The 25,348-nt window shown below is 38.0% G+C and overlaps 1 protein-coding gene across 1 annotated transcript in view; it reads right to left on the bottom strand.

Annotated features, from left to right (window-relative positions):
- The window catches only part of LOC106759167 (importin beta-like SAD2), a 28,845-nt gene that overhangs the window by 2,743 nt on the left and 754 nt on the right, over positions 1–25,348 (bottom strand). Inside the window, exons 2-17 of the mRNA XM_014642189.2 lie at positions 25,171–25,303; positions 24,994–25,081; positions 24,618–24,767; positions 23,518–23,680; positions 21,493–21,677; positions 21,226–21,399; positions 12,951–13,096; positions 12,748–12,871; positions 12,499–12,679; positions 9,779–9,938; positions 9,650–9,691; positions 9,446–9,564; positions 9,120–9,318; positions 7,175–7,309; positions 6,318–6,421; positions 6,015–6,194 (exon numbers count right to left, since the gene is read on the bottom strand). Of these exons, the coding sequence (XP_014497675.1) occupies positions 6,015–6,194; positions 6,318–6,421; positions 7,175–7,309; positions 9,120–9,318; positions 9,446–9,564; positions 9,650–9,691; positions 9,779–9,938; positions 12,499–12,679; positions 12,748–12,871; positions 12,951–13,096; positions 21,226–21,399; positions 21,493–21,677; positions 23,518–23,680; positions 24,618–24,767; positions 24,994–25,081; positions 25,171–25,303 (2,283 nt within the window). The remainder of the gene's footprint in view (positions 1–6,014; positions 6,195–6,317; positions 6,422–7,174; positions 7,310–9,119; positions 9,319–9,445; positions 9,565–9,649; positions 9,692–9,778; positions 9,939–12,498; positions 12,680–12,747; positions 12,872–12,950; positions 13,097–21,225; positions 21,400–21,492; positions 21,678–23,517; positions 23,681–24,617; positions 24,768–24,993; positions 25,082–25,170; positions 25,304–25,348) is intronic.

Below are 25,348 nucleotides of genomic sequence, written 5' to 3'. Positions count from 1 at the left end.
GTACAATCCATATTTTGTTAACTAAAAGAGTTAGGCATACATTTCCTCAGGACAGATTGGTTGGAAAATCCGAGCAAGAGAACACCAGACATTTACTGGGTCAGGAGTTAACTATAGAACAGAACATCATACTACACTGAATGTCAAAACCATGATTAGCGGGGTAGTAATTGGCGTGGAGTAGTTTAGGAAGTTTTTTATTTAATATGTTGTATTTCCGTAACTGATGAGTGCTGTCTTTATTACGTTATTTATGTTTGATTGGTCCCGTAATCATAGGGATTTGTCCAGTAGAATTAGCAGCCTGTATTTCCTAAAATATACTGCTGACTTATGTATAAATATAGAGGTTAGTAACCTCATAATTATAATAAGAGAGAATTCTATTCTATTCTAAACTTGAGATGGTATCAGAGCTCCCAATCCTTGGGTGTCTCTGACCATGTTATTTATTCAAATCAAATCACAGCCTTTATTGCTGCTCGACTTTCAACCTAAAACTGCAGCAGCCTTTATTACTGCACCACCGTCAAGCCTTCATTGCTTATCATCTACGGCAGCCTTCATTGTTGCGCCACTGTCAAGCCTTCATTGCTTATCGTGATTACATGGAGTTATGGTTGAAGTTGTGAACCTGGAAACTGGAGACAAATCCCAAACCACTGGAGAGCTGCAAAATGTCCATTCTGCTTATCGGTTAAATGGAAAAAACTACCTCAAATGGTCTCAAATCATTAGGACCATCCTGAAAGGAAAAAGAAAGATTAGTCACTTGACTGGTACTGCACCGAGTGAGAGTGATCCCAAATTCAAATCATGGGATGAAGAAGACTCCATGATCATGGCGTGGTTATGGAATTCAGTGGTTCCAGAAACCAGTGATACCTGAATGTTTCTAAAATCAGCAAGGGAGATCTGGGAGGCAGTCGAACAAACTTACTCTAAGGCTAAGGATGCCGCTCAATTTTATGATGTAAAGGTCAAAATCGTGGCTGCCAAACATGGAAGTAAGTCCATTACAGAATATGCCAATCAACTTAAATCCCTATGGATGGAATTGGATCACTACCCGGTTATAAAAACAAAGTGTTCAGAAGACTCGGCAATTCTAAAATAGTACATTGAACAAGATAGGGTCTATGGTTTTTTGGTCAGTCTAAATCCTAAATATGACCAAGTCCGAATTCAAATCTTGGGAAAAGAGAAAGTCCTAGGACTTAATGAAGTGGTAGCCATTATCTGGAGTGAAGAAAGCAGGAGAGGACTGATTCTGGAAACCTCAACCACCGAAAGCTCTACAATGATAGCTGAAGGAGGAACAATCATGGTTGCCAATCAAAGGAAAAACTGGGAGAAAGGACATGAGGAGATCTGATGTACCCATTGTAACAAGCTGTGCCACACAAGGGAAAAGTGCTGGAAATTACATGGAAAGCCCCCAAGCCGAGAATGGGGGCTGAAAGACGAGAAGACCTCAAGAGAATGGGGGCTGAAAGGAGAAGATGGAAAAACCTCAAGTAGAGAATGGGGACCGAAAATTCCAGGCCGAGAATGGGGATTGAAGGGAGGCCCACAGAAAAAGGAGGGCAAGCATACATTGCTAATGGACAAGGTGAAGAATTTGTCCAGTTGAATCGTGAAGAGATAGAACAGGTAAGATCCATCCTTAGTAAATTGGAGAAGCCTACAGGTCCGTGCTCCTTGACATATTCTCGTAAGTTTCCATTCTTTTTTGGATTTAATGTTTCAGATACACCATTCACACATTACTGGATATTAGACTTTGGAGCCACTAATCATATGACCCCACTATCCAAATACTTCTCCACATATTCCCCATGTCCTAGTAACAAGAAAATTTCCACAGCAGATGGAACCCTCATAACTGCAGCTGGACAAGGAGAGGTCCAAATAAGCCCATCCATGACCTTAAAAAATGCCCTTCATGTCCCTAAACTATTCACCAAGATGATTTCTACACAAAAACTCACCAAAGACCTCGCATGTAATGTTTTTTTATAGCAACACTTGTATATTGCAGGATAAGAACTCGAGAAGGACGATTGAACATGCTAGAGAATGGAATGGCCTATACTACATGGAGGACCCTAAGCTGCCTACCAAGAGTCTAATCTCTAAATTCTCCATGACCAACAAAGAGAAAACTCACCTTTATCATTGCCGACTAGAACATCTGTCATTTCGAGTTGTAAAAGTACATTTTCCTTCCTTGCTTAAAAATTCAAGTGTGGAGAGTCTTCATCGTGAGGTGTGTAAGTTGGCAAAACATAAACGTGTACCTTTTCCCATTAGCAATAAGATAAGTCCTTTCTCATTTTCTCTTGTTCATACTGATGTATGGGTCCAGCTTATGTTCCTAATATTTCCAGTGCTAAATGATTTTTAACATTCATTGATGATTGTACCCAGGTGACTTGGGTTCTTTTATTGAAACAAAAATCTGAAGTTAGCTCTGTGTTTGTCCAGTTTGTCTCTATGATTAAAAATCAATTTGGGGTCAGTATAAAAAGAATTAGGTCGGATAATGCCAAGGACTACTTTAACCTTGTACTAAACTTTTTTTGCCAAAAGGAAGGGATAATCCATGAATCCTCATGTGTGAACACACTCCAACAGAATGGGATTGTCGAAAGGAAAAATGGACACCTTTTAGATCAAACTAGAGCTCTACTTCTTCAAAATCATGTTCCTAAAAGATTTTGGGGGGAAGCTCTCCTTACCACCACATATCTAATCAATAGATTACCCACTAAAGTTTTAAACTCAAAAAGTCCCATGGAAGTTCTATCCTCAATCTACCCACACCTTGACCCTACAAATAAACTCCAACCTAGAATATTTGGGCGTGTATCCTTTGTACATGTTCATAGTAATGAAAGGGGGAAATTGGATCTTAGAGTTGTCAAATGTGTTTTCTTAGGGTACTCTACCACACAAAAAGGGTACAAATGTTTTCAACCCCTTTCAAAAAGATTCTATGTGTCAAGAGATGTCACCTTCAACGAACAAGAGAGCTACTTCAAACAGCCTCATCTTCAGGGGGAGAATTAAGAGAGGAAGATGAGACTCTCATGTTCCCATATATGACGTTTGGGCCTGAAACTAGGACAAATGGGGTGGCATTGTTGTCCCTGAAATTGAGGAAAGAATTCAACCTGCTGAACCCGCGAGACCTGGACCTTCACCTGATGACGGCGGCAAATTTGGAAAGGTATAATCAAGGAGAGAAAAGGCCATTCTAGAATTTGGCAATGTCCAAGAATCCAACCCACCAACACTAGATGAGGTAACACCTTCAAATCCTATAAATTCCAATGATTCTAATGAGTTTGTTTCTGATAATCTAGAAGCACAGGTGGACCAAACCCTTGACCTACCCATTGCCCTTAGAAAAGGAACTAGAACTTGCACCCAACAGCCACTTTACCCACTATCAAATTTCTTATCCTTTGAAAAATTCTCACTTACCCATAAAACCTTTCTCACTAACCTCAACTCCACACACACCTTCCTCTGTATCTGAAGCATTGTCTGACAGGAAATGGAAACATGCCATGGATGTGGAAATGGAGGCATTAAACAAGAATAGGACCTGGGAACTTGTCACCCTACCTTCTGGAAAAAAACCAGTGGGATGTAAGTGGCTATATACTATAAAGTATAGGGTTGATGGGACAATTGAACGTTACAAGGCAAGGTTGATGGCCAAAGGCTTCACTCAAACCTATGGAGTCGATTACTTGGAGACATTTTCCCCGGTTACTAAGATGAACACAGTCAGAGTATTATTGTTACTAGCAACAAATAATGATTGGGATCTGCAGCAGTTTGATGTGAAGAATGCATTTCTACATGGAGACCTTGAGGAAGAAATATACATGGAGTTGCCCCCTGGTTACAAGGAACAGGTTGCTGCTGGAACTGTTTGCAAATAAAGAAAGGCTCTATATGGGCTAAAACAATCCCCAAGAACATGGTTTGGAAGATTTATCAAAGTTATGACAGGTCTAGGCTACAAACAAAGCCAAGGGGATCACACATTATTTAATAAACATTCAGCTTCACGGGGAGTAACAATTTTATTAGTGTATGTAGATGACAAAAGGGAACAAGTATTAAGCAAATGCCTAGCCACGGAATTTGAGATCAAGACACTAGGGAGGCTTAAATATATTTTGGGAATTGAAGTGGCTCATTCCAAGAAAGGAATCTTCATATCTCAACAAAAATATATTACCAACTTGCTTAGAGAAACAGGAAAGACAGGCTGCAAACCAGCAAGTACTCTAGTTGATCCAAATATAAAATTGGGAAGTATGGAGGATGATATTGTTGTGGACAAGGAAATGTATCAAAGACTTGTGGGCAGGCTTATTTACTTATCTCACACTAGACCAGACATTGCGTTGTTGTACGTCTAGTTAGCCAGTTTATGCACCAGCCAAAGGAAGCACATCTACAAACTGCTCTTAGAATTGTCCAGTACTTGAAAGGGACCGTCGGAAGACGGATTTTGTTCAAACGGAACAAGAATGTAAGCCTTGAAGCATATACGGATGCAGACTATGTTGGGTTAGTGGTAGATAGGAGATCAACCACAGGATACTACACCTTCCTTGGTGGAAACTTGGTGACTTGGAAGAGTAAAAAACAAAGTGTAGTGATCAAGTGCTGAAGCAGAATTTCGAGCAATGGCCTACGAAATATGTGAACTTCTACGGCTGAAGATTATATTGGAAGACTTGAAGATAAAGTGGGATGAACCTATGAGGCTATATTGTGACAGTAAATCTGCAATTAGTATAGCTCATAATCCGGTGCAGTATGATAGAACTAAACATATTGAAGTTGATAGACACTTTATAAAGGAAAAACTAGACAGTGGCATGATTTGCACACCATATGTATCCACACAGAACCAACTTGCAGACATACTAAACAAGGGACTGAACTGCCTTAACTTTGAAGGAATTGTCTCCAAGCTTGGAATGGAAAACACCTATTCACCAGCCTGAAGAGAAGTATCAAAACCGTGATTAGCATGGTAGTAATTAGCCTGGAGTAGTTTAGGAAGTTTATTATTTAAAATGTTGTATTTCCGTAACTGATGAATGTTGTCTTTATTAGGTTATTTATGTTTGATTGATTCCGTAATCATAAGGATTTGTCCAATAGAATTAGCAGTCCAAATTTCCTAAAATATGCTGCTGATTTAGGTATAAATATAGAGGTTAGTAACCTCATAATTATAATAAGAGAGAATTCTATTCTATTCTAAATTTGAGACTTAATATAAAACATTAAAGCAATGAGAAACTTGAACTCACACTTGAGCTCCAACAAACTACCCATTAGGTGTAGGTCTCTTCCACATTGTGGACTCCCCCTTAAATATGAGTCTCTTCCACATTATAAACACCCCCAAGTGGAAGCTCCTACTCATCCATAAGTAATCAATGGTGACTCTTATGTTGTGATTTACCCCAGCAACACACTGCCTACATTGACTACCAGATACAAGGGCTACACACCAAGATTCACCATTAACACTACTCATTTTATCCAACTACCATGAACATTGGCTCTAATACACTTTTACAAGATCCAAGGAGGAGAAACACCAAGAAGATATTCAGTAATGAATCACGAATCAACTACATTTTGGAGAACATGACATCACACTCACAAAAATATCATGACATTAGTAGGTTTGCGGATCTTTTTCATTTATATGTTACTCAATTTACTCATTTCCTTAGAATGTGAGAAAACTACCATTCATAAACACCTAGCCAACTTTTTATAAGCCACCCGCATTTAATAAATTGGAAATTCAAAAGATATCTTTCAACCACAATCTAAAATTATTTAATGAAACCTCCAAGTCAACAGACCCCAGCACAATCAAGATATTCAGAACATTATAGCCCACAAGCACAAAAATTTGTTACTTTACTCGTGTAATATAACTATTGAACATAACATCCCCTTACCACTTGCATGAAAAGGCATTTCAAATATGATTTTTCAGTGTGACGCAGGCGTTCAACGGTAATTCTAAGATATGGTTCAACCCAGTGATCCACATGTCCTTTGCAATTCTGGAACACAACTTCAATAAGCTTGGGAGCAGGTATAATATCGTTGTCCTCCATATTTTTATCTGACATAATCTGCAATACAACATAAAAATCACAGAGAGCTCAGTAATAACATAAATAATAATGATCATTAATAAACCACCAGGCTCCAACCAAATAGTTGATGCTTTAAGTAATAAGGTAAAAATAACTTACAGATGAAATCAGGTTCCACAAACTCTGTTGATAGTCCGGTTCTTTGCAAGAAAGGAAATGAGCAGTTCCACTCGAAATATAATTGTCCAAGGGAACCAAAATATCTGCAGAAGTTTAAAGCTTAAAAAATTATTGCCAAAAACAATATCATATAGAAGGAGGATAAAATTTCCAACCAGATCAAGATAAGATAGATTAGAAATATGCTTGTCTTGAAAAGAGAAAGAAAAAAATATTTGAGACCCAAGTTCAATGTAAGAAAACCAAAACAGGTATCAAACCCATTACCAGGTCTATCTATGAAAGTAATAAACACCCAATTTGTTAAGGAATCAGAAAACCGCTAACCAATTGAAAGCAAAAAGGATATGGATGGCATAATCATCACAGTCAAGCAAAGGAAATTTGAAGACAAACAGTTTGTAATAAATATATAATTATTCAGCACATGTTTCCATCACAAGCTTCTAACTTTAAAGTTAAGACCAATAATTAAAAGTCTGAGGAGAAGTATATGAATTTAGTTATTATACTATGGATTGTTCCAAAATGAGTTCTGAAGAAATACAACACTTACTGATAGAAACATTTTCACTTATATTTTGTAAAGAAGAAAAACAGCGTGGAATGTACATTAATTTTCTCCTGCATTGAAGAAAAATTGTCGGCGTCGTATTTTTAGCTTGTTTCTTAATTAATAGATGTTTTGTAAACAGTACATTGTTTGTGCTCATCTTCTGGTTAAAAGAGATCAGCTTGTCTCCGGAAAAAATAGACCACTCACAAATTATGTAAACTATGTATTATGACATCAGCACATGAAAAAGAGAGTTAAAATTTGTTGAGAACCATCATACTTGGAAAGAAATCAATAGCCCAATCAGCCAGTAGTGCTTCAATCATCAATGGCCAAAGACTCCACATATCCAACGATATTGTTGGAGAGAAAAAAGTCATATAAGATACAATCTCCAAAACTTCTTCAAAAACCTCTGTAGACACATAGAAGATAGTAGAAATTAGTGAAAATCCAAACAAAATTATAATATACAAACCATTGTTTAAATATCAAAATCTAATAATTAAACTAACACAAATTCAGGGTCCATGAAATTAAAGAAGCAAATATATACAAACTTAACAAGTTTTTCAGCATTACATTCATTTAATAACTCTAAGCATATAGAGGAAGTCCAAAATTCCACCAGGGATGAACTATTTCATACATCCATCTTAAAGTCTTATGAAACATTATTAGAAGGGTTACCAGAATCCATTAGTATTGCCTATTTCTTAAAGAAAAAATATACCTACACAAGGCATAACAACAAGAATAATTGTATGGTTGGACATCTGTCAAAAAGAGCAAGATGGGTTTTCCTTGGAGCATTTTGGCTAATCAACAAGGAATAATTAAGTAATTGGACTGGCTTTTTATGATTAGCTACAATGGTCTAGACAAAATAACAGAATTATTTTGTGGGAATGTGCAAAATACACAAATGCTTCGGTGTATATGGTCAGAAACTGAAACTTAGAACTTTTAAAGTGGTTGTTGTAGCATAATAACTAATAGGATATAGGGTGATAGGATAGGAGGCAGGGAGCCGAACATTAGTAGGCAGGTGAGCCGAACAGTAGGAGGCAGGAGAACCGAACAGTAGGAGGCAAGGGGAAGCAAGCCAAACGGTAGAAGGCAGGGGGAAGCAAGCCGAACGGTAGGAGGCAAGGGGAAGCAAGCTGAACAGTGGGAGGCAGAAGGAAGCAAGCCGAACGGTAGAAGGCAGAAGGAAGCAAGACGAACAGTAGAAGGCAGTGGGAAGCAAGCCGAACGGTAGAAGGCAGTGGGAAGCAAGCCGAACGGTAGAAGGTAGTGGGAAGCAAGCCGAACGGTAGAAGGCAGTGGGAAGCAAGCTGAACGGTAGTAGGTAAGGGGGAGCAAGCCAAATGGTAGGAGGTAGGGGGGAGCAAGCCAAAGGGTAGGAGGTAGGGGGAGCAAGCCGGACGATAGGAGGCACGGGGAAGAGCTGTAATCGATCAGTTGAAAAGTTACTATCCTAACTAGTAGCGCTGAAGATGGGCAGGAAATATTCATAGTAAATAAAGATATATTCTAGGGAAAATATTCAGTATAAGATATTTATAGTAACTTTAGGGAAATATTCAGTACAAGATATTTATATTAAATAAAGATATATTCTAGGAAAATATTCAGTATAGATGGGCAGGAAATAATTAATATAAATAGAGCTAGAGTCTATTGTTAAGGTAAAGTTTTTTATTATTAAGTTTGTTGACAGGTGGCTTTCATCCTATGAGGGAGGTTATGCTCCCAATCATGTGAGGGAGGTTTTGCACCCAATTATCCTTGTTTATTTTTGTTTATTCAGAGAATTCTATTACCATTAATATGAGAAAATCATTCTTTCATTATCTTTTCCACCTACTGCGGTCGTGATTAATTAGGTTGCTTACTCAGAAACCTAACAATAACTGTTTGATATATGATAGAGCATTTGGCCTTGTTTGGTAGAAAACCCCTATTGTCTTTTTTAAGGAGTTTTCCCTAACTGACATGCTGAGAGATTTTAGAAGCTTTGCTCAATTAGTGATTCCGTTTTCTTTGTACTTTGTGCAGCAAAATGTCATTTTATGTTCAAGCACGATAACCTCTTCTCCAAAACTTTTGTAACACTTAATGAAAAGAGGTGTATATACACATAACAAAAACACAAAATAACATTCGAGAAAAATGTAGGACAAAGATTGTCACGAGAGAAAGGGCAGCATGGGGAGAGGTACCTTGACCATCAGTTGTCAACATTCTGCGCATTATAGGAAGCAAAGTTGGCTCAATTTGAACAAAAAGGTGAGGAAGCCTTCTCACTGATTCAAGTATTGTACTAATAGCACGTAAACAACCTACAGCAGCCAAAGCACCTGGATCATCAGCTTCATCCTCAGCTTCAGCAGTGTTCATACACCTCCAAAATGCGGCAGCCTGTTGTTTAAAATAAAACTAAGTTATTTTTACATTACCTCTAGAAATTAATAAAACTTAAAAATTTCTAGAAACTGTTAAAAATTAATAATTTCTAAGAAATTTGTGAAAGGAAAAGAAATATTACCAAATTTTGGCACAACCCAAGTGCATAAGGGGCCATCTCTTCCCCAAACTTGTCCACAATAGTCTCCAATGTGAACACAAGGTCCTCATTCTCAACCTCATTCATAAGTTTGAAAAACTCTGGATAAAATTTCGCTTGGTTAAAACTTATTCAGCAAGTCAAATAATAATTCTGGAGAGAAACAAAATTCTCACACCCTCGTACCATCAAGGAGTTGAGGAAGAATAGGACGAATTTCATTCAAATCTGCACAAACAAGTCATGAGAAAAATAAGCATATAGAAAAAAAATATTCATAATTATTAAAAAAAATAATGAGGATGTAAAAACCACCTTTACAAGCTTCAATAAAAGAGCGCAAAGCAAAAACGGAATCAACACGCACAGGAAGTTCTGAATCCTGCATTCTGGATACCACACACTGCAGAGCCTTCCGGAAATTGTTCTGATCTGAAAAGTTAATATGGGCATACTGTCCAGCAACCCATGCTGCCTGTTTTTCAAACAAAAATTAAATTTTGTACTTTACACAGTAATTCCATAATCTGAGTAAGTTTTAGAATAACTTAAACGAAATCAAATAAACCTATGCATTTGCAAATAATGCTTCATTTATTTAGTTTAGAACACCGTGAATGACAGCCTAAAACCCTTTCCAACCGTGGTAAGGATGATAATTGGGCCATTAAACAAATATGCCCATTGTGTGATCCTTTTGCATCCAAATAAAGCACTCAACACTGCATAGATCAGATCTACTGATTTTACGAAGCATAAGTTGAGATACTGATAGGATGCAGGGGGAGAGGATTTAATGGGTTAGAACAGAAGGTGGAGGAATTCTATAAATAAGACCCAGTATGTGCAAGGAGATATCGGGAATATATTTTGTATAGTCAAGCTTTAGCTTGTGTAGATAGGTTATGCTCTCAGGAAGGTTATGCTTCCAACCCCATTCGTTGTGAAGTGCTTATACATTCTGAAATAATAAAATTCTTTCTTTCAATTCTATTTTTTGCTGTCTTTGAGTGCTCTTAGTTAGGTTCCAAACCCAGGAACCTAACAAATTGGTCCAACCTTCCGGATTGCAATGGGGGTGAAGGATCAAGAAGCTGTCGAATCGAGAGGCTACCAAAAGCAGGAGAACTGTTGTTTCGAGAATAGTGTTGGAGAATCAAGAAAGGACAAAAAGACATTACCAAGAACCTACCGTTTCGAAGTGGGGGCGCTGGATTCCAGAACCTGTCGCTTCGGGAAGCTACCAGAATCAAGTAGTCAAGAAACTACAATATCGAGACGCTACTGGAATTTGTGGGGGCGATGGAAATTGCGGTTGATAGAAGGAAGGCATAGACAGTGGCGCTGTGACAAGAGTATGCAGCATTACGCCAAGATTTAGCAACAATACACCAAGATTTACAAGAAATTTTGAAAATGTTGAGTGGACAAACCACCAACCAGGACTAAGCTTCCGTCAATGAGAACAAAAGGAGGCAAGAGGAGAACATGGGAGAGGGAGCGGGAGAACGCCACGAAGTGCAACCCAGCGGGAAGAAAAGGATAGAACTGCCCACTTTTGAAGCGTTCGATCCGTGTGGGCGAGTCTCGAAGGCAGAGAAGTTCTTCGAGTTACAAGGTGTGGCAGAGGAGGAAAGAGTGCACCTAGCGGAATTTAGTATGGAGGAGAGCGCTCGCTATTGGTTCAAAGCCTGGAAGGAGAAAGCCAAGAATCGTTCTTGGGAAGGCCTGAAGGGGGCAATGGTTGTGCAATTTGGAGAACGTAAACGGGGAACCATCTTTGAAAGGGTGGCAGCCAATAACTAGTCAAGAATTGCAGAAGAATACGTTCCAGCATCGAACATGGGAGAACTGCTAGAACCGAGCAAGAGAGGATTGAAGGAACCAAACGTAGATCGAGTGTTGCCGCGCGATCTGAGGTCAAGCACAATACCCCAGGTGAGGTTGCCGAGCGGTCCGATAAAGAATTAATCCTGAAGCAGATGGTGTTGCCCATTAAAGGACGAAACCGGACATTGTCGACCATTATAGGACGAAACTAAACAGTATTGTCCATTAAAGGACGAAACCGAATGATGTCGACCATTATAGGACGAAACCGAACAGTATTGACGAGGGTGTTCAATCAAGGAAGGAAGAAGGTATTTAGAGATCTAACACTAGCTAGAAGGTGGGGGGAGCCAAAAGCTTTGTCCATAATAAACAAAGTGAAACCGTGGACCGTGGTGTGGAATTTGGAGGTGATAGGAAGGAAAGAGGAAGAATGGAAGATAGTGGAGGAGGAGTTGTCACCACCTAAGCCTCCAGACTTGAAGTTGCAAGGTGCAGCCAGCGGTTTCTCTCCCTAAGATAAGACTACATCACAATGCAATGGCCTCAAGTTTCATTGTTCCAACCTTGAGGACAAGGTTGTTTTGCAACAGTGTGTAATGATAGGATACAGGAGGATACGATTTAATGGGTTAGAATAGAAGGTGGAGGAATTCTATAAATAAGACTCGGTTTGTGTCAGGAGGTATCAGGAATATATTTTGTATAGTCAAGCTTTAGCTTGTGTAGAGAAGTTATGCTCTCAGGGAGGTTATGCTCCCAACCCCATTCGTTGTACAGTGCTTATACGTTCTGAAATAATAGAATTCTTTCTTTCAATTCTATTTTCTGTTGTCTTTGAGTGTTCTTAGTTAGGTTCCTTTGGAACCTAACAGATACTTAGAAGTATGGATCCTGTTATTCTAACTTAGGAAGCAGATCTAGAAAACTTTGGGGACTAATCAGATATTATCTTGCTCTTACAATCCCACATGAAGCTCAAGACCCTTGAGGACATTGTATCCTTTTTTGGTGGAGGGTAACAGTATGTAAATATGAATAGAAGAAGAATGTTAGTCAAGTATAGTTAAATTCGTTTTCGATGTTGTTGAGTACCTTGTTATAAATAAAGCTCAGTTGTATTTTAGAAAACTGGAATGGTAAAGGTCCGACATCACATGGCAATATATGGAGATAAAAATAAAAACTATAATAGGAAATCGTACCTTAGCCCTAAGGTGGCCAACAGGACTGCTGAACTCGGGAAAGACATGTTGCACTAACATTGGCTCGAGTTCAGACTTGTATGGCTCAGTCTGCTTCAATTTGTCACAAAGTGCCCCAATCGCAAGGAGGGCACCATCTTTCTGTCTGTAGGGCTTGTACTCTGCAGAAGCTTCATCATACCTAATGCACAGCAAATCATAAATATTGCACCCAATTATAGATTATTCATTCTAACAGTAAACCATTACCTTCTGAAAATTTCAACAATAAATTGAATAAATTTTTGAAGATTTTCTTTCCCCCGTTTCCGAACCAATTCACTCACAAAATCCATGGAAGCCGTCCTAGGACTATACAAATCTTCGATAATATCTGTAACCAAGAATTAGAAGCTATAAGAAATTCCAGTGCATATTGAAATACTGTTTCCATACACACCAGGGCAACTTACCATAGCCTTTCCTTACATACTCATGAGGATCTTCATCCCAAAGCTTTTGATCATTATCATTAAAGCACATAAGGGGGAACACTATTTCAAAAAGAAGGACATCAAGCCGTGGTTGCAGCAGAGTATACATACTATTCCTTGAGATACTGCATGTGATGCCAAAATTACAGAGAACTAATTAGTAAGTGCTATCTAGTGGCACCAAATATAGCACTCAACAACTCATGATTTCCTTCCAAATAGACAATAACAACATTCTTCCTGGTCTGATTTGACATTCAGGAAAGAGAAAGATACATTCATAAAGAACCAATAGCAGAAATATAAAAGCATCACACATAGGGCTCTTATTTCCATAGTAACAGCTATATGTACAAAGCCTCAAGACCCCATGACCAAAGATGCTCTATTCCAATGTCAAGCATCTACTCCTCCTTTAGCTTATTGAAAATCTAATAAAGCACATGAGCACCTCATATAATTGGAAGTCTAACGGCTTTCACAGTATTTAAATTTATTTTTTTTTTTTGAAAACCAGACCTTTGATGTTTACTAGGCTCATGTTATAGGAGTTTTTGAAAAAGTTCACCAAAATCCTGAATTTATGATGAGTAGTAGCAACTGTGGAATAAGTCTTGTGAGCGGGATTTATTTAATGCATTAACTTACCAACCACATGCTCATAATTGCAGATAAAATATCAGATGATATTTGAGAAAACATATCAGTTGATATTTGAGAAAAAAATAGGATATAATGCAGAACACAGAAATCACACAATTATAATGCACCTGTCTTTGTAGAGACAAAATGTCTTCAATAACCACAAACTTCAAAATAACGACACATCCTATGTACACCCCCACTATAATGGCCAGCCATCAGTTATTTTCTATGAATAAAGGTCATTGAGGCAGTTTTTACAGATTTATGTGGGACAGTTAATGAAAGATTCACATATCGAACAATACATCAGGACCCATCAACTGTACATACCCCCCACCCCCCAATTGCACTGAGCAACACTATTGTCGTTTACTTTCTTGCACAGTAAAAACTTAAGAGAACAGCCAAGGCCTACATGTGCTAGTACTTTTTTACTAACTTGAGATCTAAAACAGAGAAAAATATTTCTAAAGGGCTTGAAAGACCCTTCTCATGTTCTACTATTTATATAGATAAAGAATTGATACAATAGGGAGATGGAAGGTAAAGAGATTGTCCTAGACTGCTAGGTACAATGATTATAGATAACCCAACACACTACTCCCTACATTAGACCTACTAACTACACTAACATAGGTAGACTCAGTAATTATTCTAACACTCCCCCTCAAGCTGGAACATACAGATTGTATGTACCAAGCTTGGAACAAATAAACTCAATCTGAGGTCCCCTTAACGACTTAGTCAATACATCTACGAGTTGGTCATTTGATCCAACAAACTCAGTACATATTTCTTTTAACAATAATTTTTCCCGAACAAAATGACAATCAATTACTATATGTTTGATTCTCTCGTAAAACACTAGATTTGATGCAATGTGAAGAGCAGCTTGGTTATCACAATACATCTTCATACTTTGATGTCACAGAAGCTAAGCTCTTGAACGAACTGTTTCACTCATATAAGTTCACATGTTAATGAAGCCATTGCCCTATATTCAGCTTCATCTGTTGATCAACCCACTACATTTTGTTTCTTACTTTTCCATGAGATAATGTTTCGTCCAAGGAAAACACAATATGCAGTAGTAGACCGTCTATCAATAGGAGAACCTGCCCAATCAGCATCACAATATCCTTATACCTGAAGGCTTCCTTTTTCTTCATATAACAACCTTTGCTCGGGAGCCTTTTTCACATACCTTAGAATGCGAATGATAGCATTCCAATGGCCAACACATGAAGCTTGCATGAACTGACTAACCACTCCAACTACAAAAGATAGATTCGGCCTTGTAATAGTGAGATAGATTAGTTTTCCAACTAGCCTCCTGTATCTCTCTGGGTCGGAGAATAACTCACCTTCTTTTGTTTTTAATTTTTTATTTGGATCCATAGGACTATCAACCGGTCTACAATCAATTATGCCTCTTTCTTGCAAAATATCCAGAGCATCCATCTTTTGACTGAGCTACTTCAATGCCTAGGAAGTATTTGAGGCTCCCAAGATCCTTGGTTTGGAAATGTCCACACAAGTACTCCTTCAATTGAAATATTCCAACAGTATCATTTCCTGTAATAACTATATCATCAACATATACTATCAAGTACACACATTTCCCGAGAGATGAATGATAATAAAAGACTGAATGATCTGCTTCACTGCATTTAAGCCCAAATTTTTGAACAATGGAGCTGAATTTTCCAAACCAAGCACGTGGTGATTGATTGAGCCCATATAGAGATCAATGCAATTTACAAACCATACCAGACTCCCCCTGAGTAACAAATCCAGGAGGTTGCTCCATATAAACTTCTTCCTCAAGATCACCATGGAGAAAGGCATTTTTGATATCCAACTGATGAAGTGGCCAATGACGAATTGTTGCCATTGCGAAGAACAAACGAAAGGTAGTCATCTTGGTCATGAGAGAAAAGGTTTCACAATAATCAAGGCCATAAACCTAAGTGTACCCTTTTGCAACTAGCCAGGCTTTGAGCCTATCAATGTCACCATTAGGGCCAACTTTAATTGCATATACCTATCGACAACCAACAGCCTTTTTGCCCGGGGAAAGTGGCACAAGCTCCCAAGTATTACTGTGGTCAAGAGCCTACATTTCTTTAATCATGGCTTGTCGCCATCCAAGATGATCAAGTACTTCTTTCACATTTTTAGGTATAACCACAGGAGATACTAAGAATAAAAGGGAATAAAAAGAGGGCGACACTCTATGATAGCTAAGAAAATTATAAATGGAATGAGGGTTTCGAGTGGAACGAGTACCTTTTCTGAGAGCAATGGGCCAACCAGAATCATCTTCACCAGGAGGCGTGACAAGAGACAGTGAGGGAGAAGAATCTGAAGGAGGAGATCCACCATTTTCTGGAAGAGGATTACTCATCGAGGTACTATGTCGGAGGATATCAATATGTGGAGAGGAAGGTTCGAGAGGACCTTGGGCATGACTAGGATTGACTGAGACATTGGAGATATTGGACTCAACCACTGGAAGAGGAAGGACCTGGTGGAGGATATGAACATCTTGAACAGATGGAGAGAAGAAAGGTGTCTGTTCAAAGAATGTAACATTGGCAGACATGTAGTACTTCTTTGTTTCAGGAGAGTAACACCGGTACCCTTTTTGAAGCCGAGAATAGCCCAAAAAGACACATTTGATCACACAAGCAGAGAGCTTGTCTAGCCCCATATACATGTCGTGAACAAAACAGACAACCAAAAACCCGAGGAAGGGTGTAAAAAAGAGGGTCATTGGAAAGGGAATGGAGAAATGGACTTTATTATCAAGAGAGGAGGAGGGCATCCTATTAATAAGAAAACATGCAGTTAAGATGGATCCCCCAATGATGAACAGGAATATGGGCAATAAGCAAAAGGGTACGGGCATTTTCAACCAAGTGTCTATTTTTTCTTTCTGCTATACCATTTTGTTGGGGTATATAAGGACAAGTGGACTGATGCAAAATACCATGGGAGCTAAGGATTGCAGAAAAAGTAGATGAGAAATACTCTTTAGCATTATATCTTTTTCAGATTTTAATTACTTGACCAAATTGGTTTTTGATTTCATTCAAAAAGGATGTGAAGATGGGTAACAATTCAGAGCGATCTTTCATTAGATAAACACAAATACATCTAGAATACTCATCAATGAATGTAACAAAATACCTAAAACCAAAAGAAGAGACGCAACTAGGTCCCCAGACATCAAAATGAATAATAGAAAAACTAGAATTACACATTGATTGAGACCTTTTATAAAAGACAGATCTAACATGTTTTCCTAGTTGACAAGAATCACATTCTAAAGTCTGAAGACCACTAAGTTCAGGACACATCTTTTTTAACTTTGACAAGTGAGGATGGCCAAATCAGTCATGTAACACTTTAGGTGGAAGAGATGCAACACAGGATACACGTGGACGAGATCTAAAATGGTATAAACCTCCAGCTTCATATCCTTCTCCAATCTGTCTCCCCGAGCCACATTCATGTATAACAAAAGATTTTGAATCAAAAGTTATTGAACAATGTAACATATTGGTTAACTGACTTAAGGAAATTAAATTGAATGGACAATTAGGGACAAAAAGAACAAACTTCAGAGTTAGAGAGGGAGACAGGGAGACTTGGCCAACTCCTTTGGAACAAGTTTTAGAGCCATTTGCAAGGGTAATGAAATAAGGTTTTTCTTGGAGGGAAAGGGATGACAACAATGAGGTATTACCAGAGATGTGATCAGAAGCACCTGAGTCAATTACCATGAATTTTGATCTTCCATGGATTGAGAAATGCAAGTTGTGGATGTACTTGGGGATTGAGATGATTGCGCCAAACTGTTAGACTTTAATCGCAGATACTCTTGATACTCTTTCTCAATGAACTTGGAGTTGGAAGTGGGAGTTTCAGCCTTAGAGATATTGGTTGCTTTCTTGGGTGTGACCCACCCTCCTACAATAAGTACACTGTGGACGTCCCCGACCTCCACGTCCTCCTCCTCTAGTGCCACGTCCTCCTCTTCCTCGCGTGGCAACCATGACGGATGGTTCCATTGTTTCATGACTTGTCAGAAGTTGATCTCTGATGTGATTCAAATCTGGATGCAAAGCACGGAGGATCATCACCATATAATACTTGTCTAGCTTCTTCTTCATATCTTTCGAAGATTCCACTTTCAAGAACATTCTCAATTCTTTCACAGCTGCTTGGGCTTCAGTCATGAAGGAGACCATATCATGATCTGTCATTTTGAGACATGCAAGCTTGTTTGATGTATCATAGAGACGTTGAATATCATTAGCATAAATGTTTTGAGCTTTCTTCCAAAAAGAGTGACATGTTTTGAAGGCTCTAAGAGACATCAAAAGTTGGGGTTCCACAGATTGCCACAATAGGGCACACAATTGGAAATCCGCTTGTTTCCATTGTTCAGCTTTGACAAAAGGTACTTGGCTCCCATCCTACTCAAGATGGTCATAATGTCCTTGACCGAGGAACCATATTTCCACAACGGCAGACCAAGACAGATAATTCTTTCCGTTTAGCTTTTCGGAAGTAATTAAGGGACTTCCAGAGAAAGAAAGAGCACTTCCAGATGCCATTCTTGACAAAAAATAGGAGAAGGAACCAAAAAACCGTGAGAAACCAAAAAACCCCAGAGGGTTTCTTAGGGTTTTCTTCAAGGGGAGCTTCTGGACACACCCAAGTAGGGTTTTGAGGGTAAGAACAGAGAGAGGAGCAGAGGGCGACAGCTATGGAGGTGTTGCGGTGGCTTTCCGACGAGCAGAGGGTGGAGGCGTGAACTGCATGCGCCTATTCGCGGCACACAAAGGAACGGCGCGTGGCGGAGCGTGGAGGAGAATTAGACTCCGACACTGGTGGGGTAGGTCGTCGCTTGACGAGACAAACCAATCCAATGGTCGCCAGACGGAACAGTAACGACAGACGACAACGAACAATCTGCGGACAGCGGCAAATCAAGATGAAGAGCTCCAAACTGCAGTTAACAGTTACAGATAGTGACAAGACATCCGCGGACAACGGCAAAGGGCACCAGACAAATGCGAACAGCAATGGTGGACAACACAGGACAGAAACTAGAGAAGGATGAACATGCTCTGATACCAACTTGAGATCGAAAATAGAGAATAATATTTCTAAAGGGCTTGAAAGACCCTTCTAATGTTCTACTATTTATATAGATAAAGAGTTGATACAATAGGGAGATGGAAGGTAAAGGGATTGTCCTAGACTGCTAGGTAAAATGATTATAGATAACCCAACACATTACTCCCTACTTTAGCCCTACTAACTACACTAACATAGGTAGACTCAGCAATTAGTAGACTCAGCAATTATTCTAACAACTCCAACAGTTAAATCAATGGGAATCAGTTAGATGTCAGTTTTTGTATAGTAGTTAGCTTTGGTATGGCTATCAATACGACAGCTAGTTAATTCTATACAAAGAGCTATGCATATTCTGTCGCAGGCACCTCATATACAACTATAGAATCAATTTCTTCTTTCCATCTTTCTTTTTTTTGCTATTTATCTTCTTTCTCCATATCAATTCAACGTCATGCCAAATCCTTAACGGTCTTGTGTGGAAATCTTCCTCCTCCTCCTTCCCCATCCTCTGCTACTTCCCCAAAACCTAAAAGAACCTTGATGACTCCAACTTCTTGTTGTGTGTATTAAACCGCATTGTCATCCAACACTTTGAATCGATCCATCGTTTCCTCTTTGTTTTGTGATACACAAGGTCCTAGCACCACACATCAAGGTCCTATTACAAGACGGATGGCCAAGAAACTTCAACAAGAGCTTGAAGAGTCACCACTAGAAGGTCAAGTATTCTTTACATGTTTTGAGTGGAAGCTAGGAACTCAAGAGGAAGAATAAAGATGGTCCAAAGAAGGAAACGGCTAGAAGCCATGAAACATTCGGTGGCGCCTGCAGCTGCTACACATGGCATCACGTTTTACACATTCACAACACGTGTGCTTCTAGAATTCAGCACCTCCAACATATTTTGCACATGTCACCACGTGGAGGTAGATCCGTGAATGCTGGAAACAATAGGTACCATTAGATTAGATCTAGATTGGAGATATCACTATAAATCTCCTTCTCTTTGTATCATCACTTTTGAAAATTTAGAGAATTACATTGTTGATGAGTTTTCCAGCTTTTCTCCACCAAGTCAATCATCCTAGTGCTTATCTTCATTTCTCCTCTAGCTTCCTTCCGAGAGAAGGCCTTTTGAGTTAGATTCCACCACCACCGAAGCACCTCCTGCATCGCATCTCCATTCTTCACACACACCGCTGCAGAGTTCTCTCTGTTTCAACCGATCATTTCCGCTGCCAATATAGTCACCGCTTAAAAGGCTCACAAACCGTGATATGGCACAATAGATGGAGTTATCAAGTTGTTACCGAAGTTGATCATGATGCTGGAAAAATCAATCCCACCTATAGCACTTCACAGCAAGAACAAATGGCGTTGGCGCGCTCTAATCAACATTATCACACTCGATTCTTTCTATAGTTTTAGGTAGCATTAATTCTTATCAAGTTTGGGATAAAGTTCCTGATTATTTTCCAAAACAAATGTGTGGTCCTCAACAACTATGCAATGAACTTCAATCCAAAAATCTTATCCTTGAAGATTGGTTGATAACAGAGTTTCTTCGTGGTGTTAATGCGTTAATTAGTTGTCCCACTTCCACCCTCACCAATAATACATAAATGCTATTTTAAGGATTGCCTCAAGACTATGATTGTGTCATTTTTGTCATGGAAAGTAAGTTTGAACTGCTACCAATTGAAGAAATTTAAGCTTTACTTCTTGTGCATTGTCTACAAAAGTTTTGAAATAAAGTTTCGGCAGATGCAGCCCATCTAAATCTAATTTAAGGTTTGCTGTCCAAAACAAATTTACAAAACGAAGAGAGCTATACTGTTGTTCTATCAAAAACAGCACAAAACCAGGAAATTAAAGCACTTGTTACTGCCTTTCATTGCTCCTCCTAAATTCTATGGAGCCCGCTTTGCCAATATTCATTGTCACGTGTGCCTTAAATAATAATGCTTTTTGCTATCATATCTTACATCAAAGTTATCAAACTAAGGCAAACTCTATTCAAGTTTTACAAAGTCTTGTAACCAGAACCATCAAGAAAATCTCAGTTTTCTTTATCATAATGGTTCTTACAGTTTCCTCGGTAGCAGCATTTCCTAAGTCAAGAGCTCTTTAAATTATGGATAATGCATAAATAAAACCACCTTCCATTTGTTGAATTTCAAATTTTTTATTGGAAGAATGGGGGCAGCAATCTAGACCCCTAGATAAAAAAAGCTCAAATATCATGAACCAACAATCCTAAAAGCTAATCCTGTTAGGTGGAGAGACCATAATGGTTTTTATATTACATCTCCAAACCAAGTCAAAAAGAAAATGCATTTACCAAATGATGTGTGGCATTCATCAGAATTAAAAGCACGCAGTTAATTAAAGTAGACTAGAATATGATTATATAATATGATTCACGGTGAAAAATTAGACTGCAAAGGATACCCACCTGTTGCTTAGATATTGAAGAATCAAGTTGATAACTCTGTCGGGTAAATAGCCCCCTACTCTAACAACATTTAATAGATTTAAATGGCACTCTAAGATTCTCCCAGCGTAAAGCTTCTGAAACATTTGGGCAAAGGCTCTGTTTTCAGGGTTTTGAAGCTTCAAGTCTCCAAAACTGCCATGTGGTAATTTAAACAACCATAGAAATTCAGAAGAAGTCACACAGCAAAAATTCTTTTATATATAAATCAATGACACCTAAACATACCGAGTGTAGAGCCTATTTAGAATGAGAACTGTCCCTTTCTTGACCTTCCACCAACCCCATGATTTTCTAAGATCAGGATCAACAGGCTGACCTTCAGAGGGTACAGGTCTCTCCAATATATTTAAAAAAAGCATCATCCAAGCATTGAAGATATTTTGATCAAACAACAGCTTAGGAATCTCCAACTGAATAAATTCAACAAAATCCATAATTTAACAGGTCAATTATCAGAAATTTGAGTTGAGAAGCATCAAAATAAATGAGGTGGCCGAAAAAGTTATCTCAAAATGTAAAAGATGCTCTCCTTTATTTCATTTTATCCCCAGCGACCAGATCAACCAAAAAAAAATGAAAGAAAGATTTATTGAGATACAAACACATAAATAAAGACTTCCTAGACAAGGATTCACATGGACTGTAGTGTTGACTATTTTTGTTCTTCTAACTTTTGATCACATTAACTCCGCCTCATATTTGACGTGAGAGGAAAACATGATACTAGAGATATAACAATCCCACAATAACTTCCTATTCTTTGCTTATTTAAATTTAATGGCAATATAAACCCAATGGCAAGGAATGAAAAGATACTAAAATACAGTGGACAATAAAGCGTCATTTTCTTAAAAGGCATTACCACCCCCAAAGTAAAAGGAGGGTGTCATGTATTTCAATTAAAACTTAACAGAATGGTATCATTGCTTTTTGTAAAAGAAAGGCAGCGCATCAATTCTAATTAACATTTGATTAACTGCAGTTAGTTTATCAGTAAGGTTAAAGGGGAGAACTCATAAAAAGGTAGGACAACTAAGAGAAGGATATCATGTATCTGAGTATTCGCTGGTGAGAAGAGCTCCAAGACTCTTGTATCAACAGATAATTCATTCTTTTCTTCTGTCCGTTAATTCCATTCCCTATTCAACACTTACCAGATTGAGGATTAAGGTTCTCTACCAATAAAATTCAGGTACGAAAGACTCTTAAATTACCAGAGAATTCATTTCATTCTTATGTTTGTCCCCTTCCCTATTCAAGACTTTGATAACAGATTGGGGATTAAGGTTCTCTATCCATAAAAAATTCAGGTAGTCTTGTTTCTGATCCAGTTCCAATATATTGTTTGCTTAGTTATGAAGCTAGAATGTTGAATACTTATTATGTAAGATGTTATTATTTGTTTTGATAATATTGTTTGAAAGTGGCCTTAATTGTGGTCACCCCTAGCCACCTTTATTATGGCCTCTTTAGGGGATGGCTAAATTGTAACAAAAGTAGCGTTTAATCCTAAATCAACTAGAAGTATGACTTAAATAGAACTTACAAAGCATGCACAATCCTCACCTTACAAATAAATCTCATGAAGTTAAAGTTGAGCCCAACTTCTAAGATGGCTTAGCCACTTGCATTAGCCATGCTCCAAGCCATTAACCTTAGGCAAGAGGGGGTTATTGGAAAATCACCTTAATTGCAGTTGCCTTAGTTAAAACCTCTTTTGGAGGTTGCCATAGTTGGTTGAGGTCTCAAGGGTAGTCTTTAATTCTACATCAAATAAAGCTTACAAAGTTTGGCAGAACTCACATCCAAGTCGATTTTCTAAATTGAGTTTAAGCTGAAATTCGAAGACTATGATTAGGCTTTTTCTAACTATTATTTTTGTTTTAGGTAAACTCTAAAAGTCCAACACAATCTAAAGGATGTGATCGGAAAAGAGTTATATTTAAACCGATCATTTACATAAATGACACAAGGGAGTTGATTCTCCTTTCACTGCTTAGAAATATGCAAACTTATGCCTGAACACTTCCAAACATTAATCCAAACACACTTACTCCCTAAAATTTGACAGCCTTGACCACCTTGGGCTAAAATAGAATACATTGTACACCCTAATTAATAACAATCACAGATTTTACATAATGACTATCAATTGAAGTAACATGAATCTGAACAAGGTTTGATCTACAGCATAATGCATAAAATAAACTCGTTAATTTAAGAATACATGTGAGGAGAGAGAGAGCGTACATAAATGGAGGACCAGAATATTTTACAGATAAGCTTAATTAGATCAGCTACTTCAAGTGATGGATTAACAATCTGGACAAGCCCGTTAAATATATTGAGAAGATGAGGAAATGTCTCGTCAACAATGCGGTAAACTGGTACCCTTTCCTCGTCTGACTTGAACCTGAAAAGAAAATATAATAGAGCGTATGAACCTAACACGTACTAGACTAATGAATCTGGACCACTATTCAAGGATCACAGGGTACTTTTGAATGAGCTCTTGCAAAATCATAAATGTAATACTTTGAAATGGAAATTTTTTTAACCACGTTATTAGTACAGAATATTTATTAGCTTTGCCAGTAACTATTCTCCATTGTGAAACCTGCATAGTCAACTTTAGCAGGGTCTTCCCTCCAACAACTTTTTTTAAATGGAAACTTCAAATCTTATTAATGAACATAGAAAAATAATCATACTGTCCAAAACCCATGGAATGAGGTTTGTCCCTTCTATTTGAAATATTGTAAACTCTAGTCTTTTCTATTTTCCTTTCCAGACTTAATGAAACATCTCAAATTTATGGTGATATCTTAATCTTCATTCATTTTCTTCAACACCTCAAAATGATCATGAAATTAACATTCAAATTGTTAATCATTTATTTGTTAACTTTTCTTTTGGTACTGGAAAAGCAGACAACTATTTAGGCGACATGCAAAACAAGTGCATAGTTTATTCTTATTTTTATGTTATCTTTCCCCTTTTGTGACATTTTTTATTATTGAGAGTTTCTCATTCTCTTAGATTTGAATCTTTCTCCACATTTTTATTAAATCATTTTTTCTATCCCTACAACACATGCATATATAACAAATTTATAGTTCAACCAAATGATCTAAGCAACATAGTACAACCTATTTGTGTGTAAATGGCACTGTAACCGTACAATAAAAAATGAAAACCAAACAGGAACTTCCATGTGTTATGGAAGTACAATTATTAATAATAACGGACAAAGTACCAAATAGTGAAAAAATATCACCAACAGAACTGGGTAAGAACATCAGCCTGGTTCTTCCAGTTAAGGTATAATAGACATGAAGTCACAAACTTACTCGTATTTTCTTGAAAGAATCCGGAGCACAAACAATGCCCCATAGACTTGTTGATCCTGTAAGTTATGCTTCACCCAATCAAGAAGACGTGGCCACTGCTCAGGATAATCACAATGTATAACTGTTTTAAGGCACTCGCCAAGTTGTACCCTTTAGACGTAAGGAACGCCAGGTCAACACAACGGAGAATTGGATAAAAAAGAAAAACACAAACAAAACGTTGTTTAAAAGGGAAGAAATATGGTACATAATTTAAACCCTCATTAGTTGTCATCCCCCACAAGGTAAAGAGAGACATGACAGCAAGAAAACAACACATATCAAAATACACAAAAATAGCCACCAGATATGAGGCACCAAAGGTGAACAATCATACCTCAACAGAGGAGGAACCTGGGTTACAAAGACCAGAATGTGATCTCTCACCACATCTTTATCACTCTGTGAAATCTGCTGCTGCGTTTCTACATAAACAAACCACAAAAATAAAGAATGCGATAAGCAAACATCCCACTTCATTATCTAATTCGAACCAATGATAAAAAGTGCATACCATCAAGAGGAGACCAATTTTTCGCAATAAAGTTCTTGAAATGAATACTAGCCACTTGTCGTACACCCATGTCAACGTTGTTGTCAACAATGATTTGCAACAGCCTCACCAGATGCTGAGGCGTATACTGAAACTGTATGCAAATTCAACAACAAGCATATAAAAGTTAAAAGAAGTC

This window comes from Vigna radiata, chromosome 4 (assembly GCF_000741045.1).
Source record: "Vigna radiata var. radiata cultivar VC1973A chromosome 4, Vradiata_ver6, whole genome shotgun sequence".
Lineage (NCBI taxonomy): Eukaryota > Viridiplantae > Streptophyta > Magnoliopsida > Fabales > Fabaceae > Vigna > Vigna radiata.
Note: the sequence above shows the minus strand (reverse complement) of the source record. Positions and strands in the feature narration are given on the sequence as shown.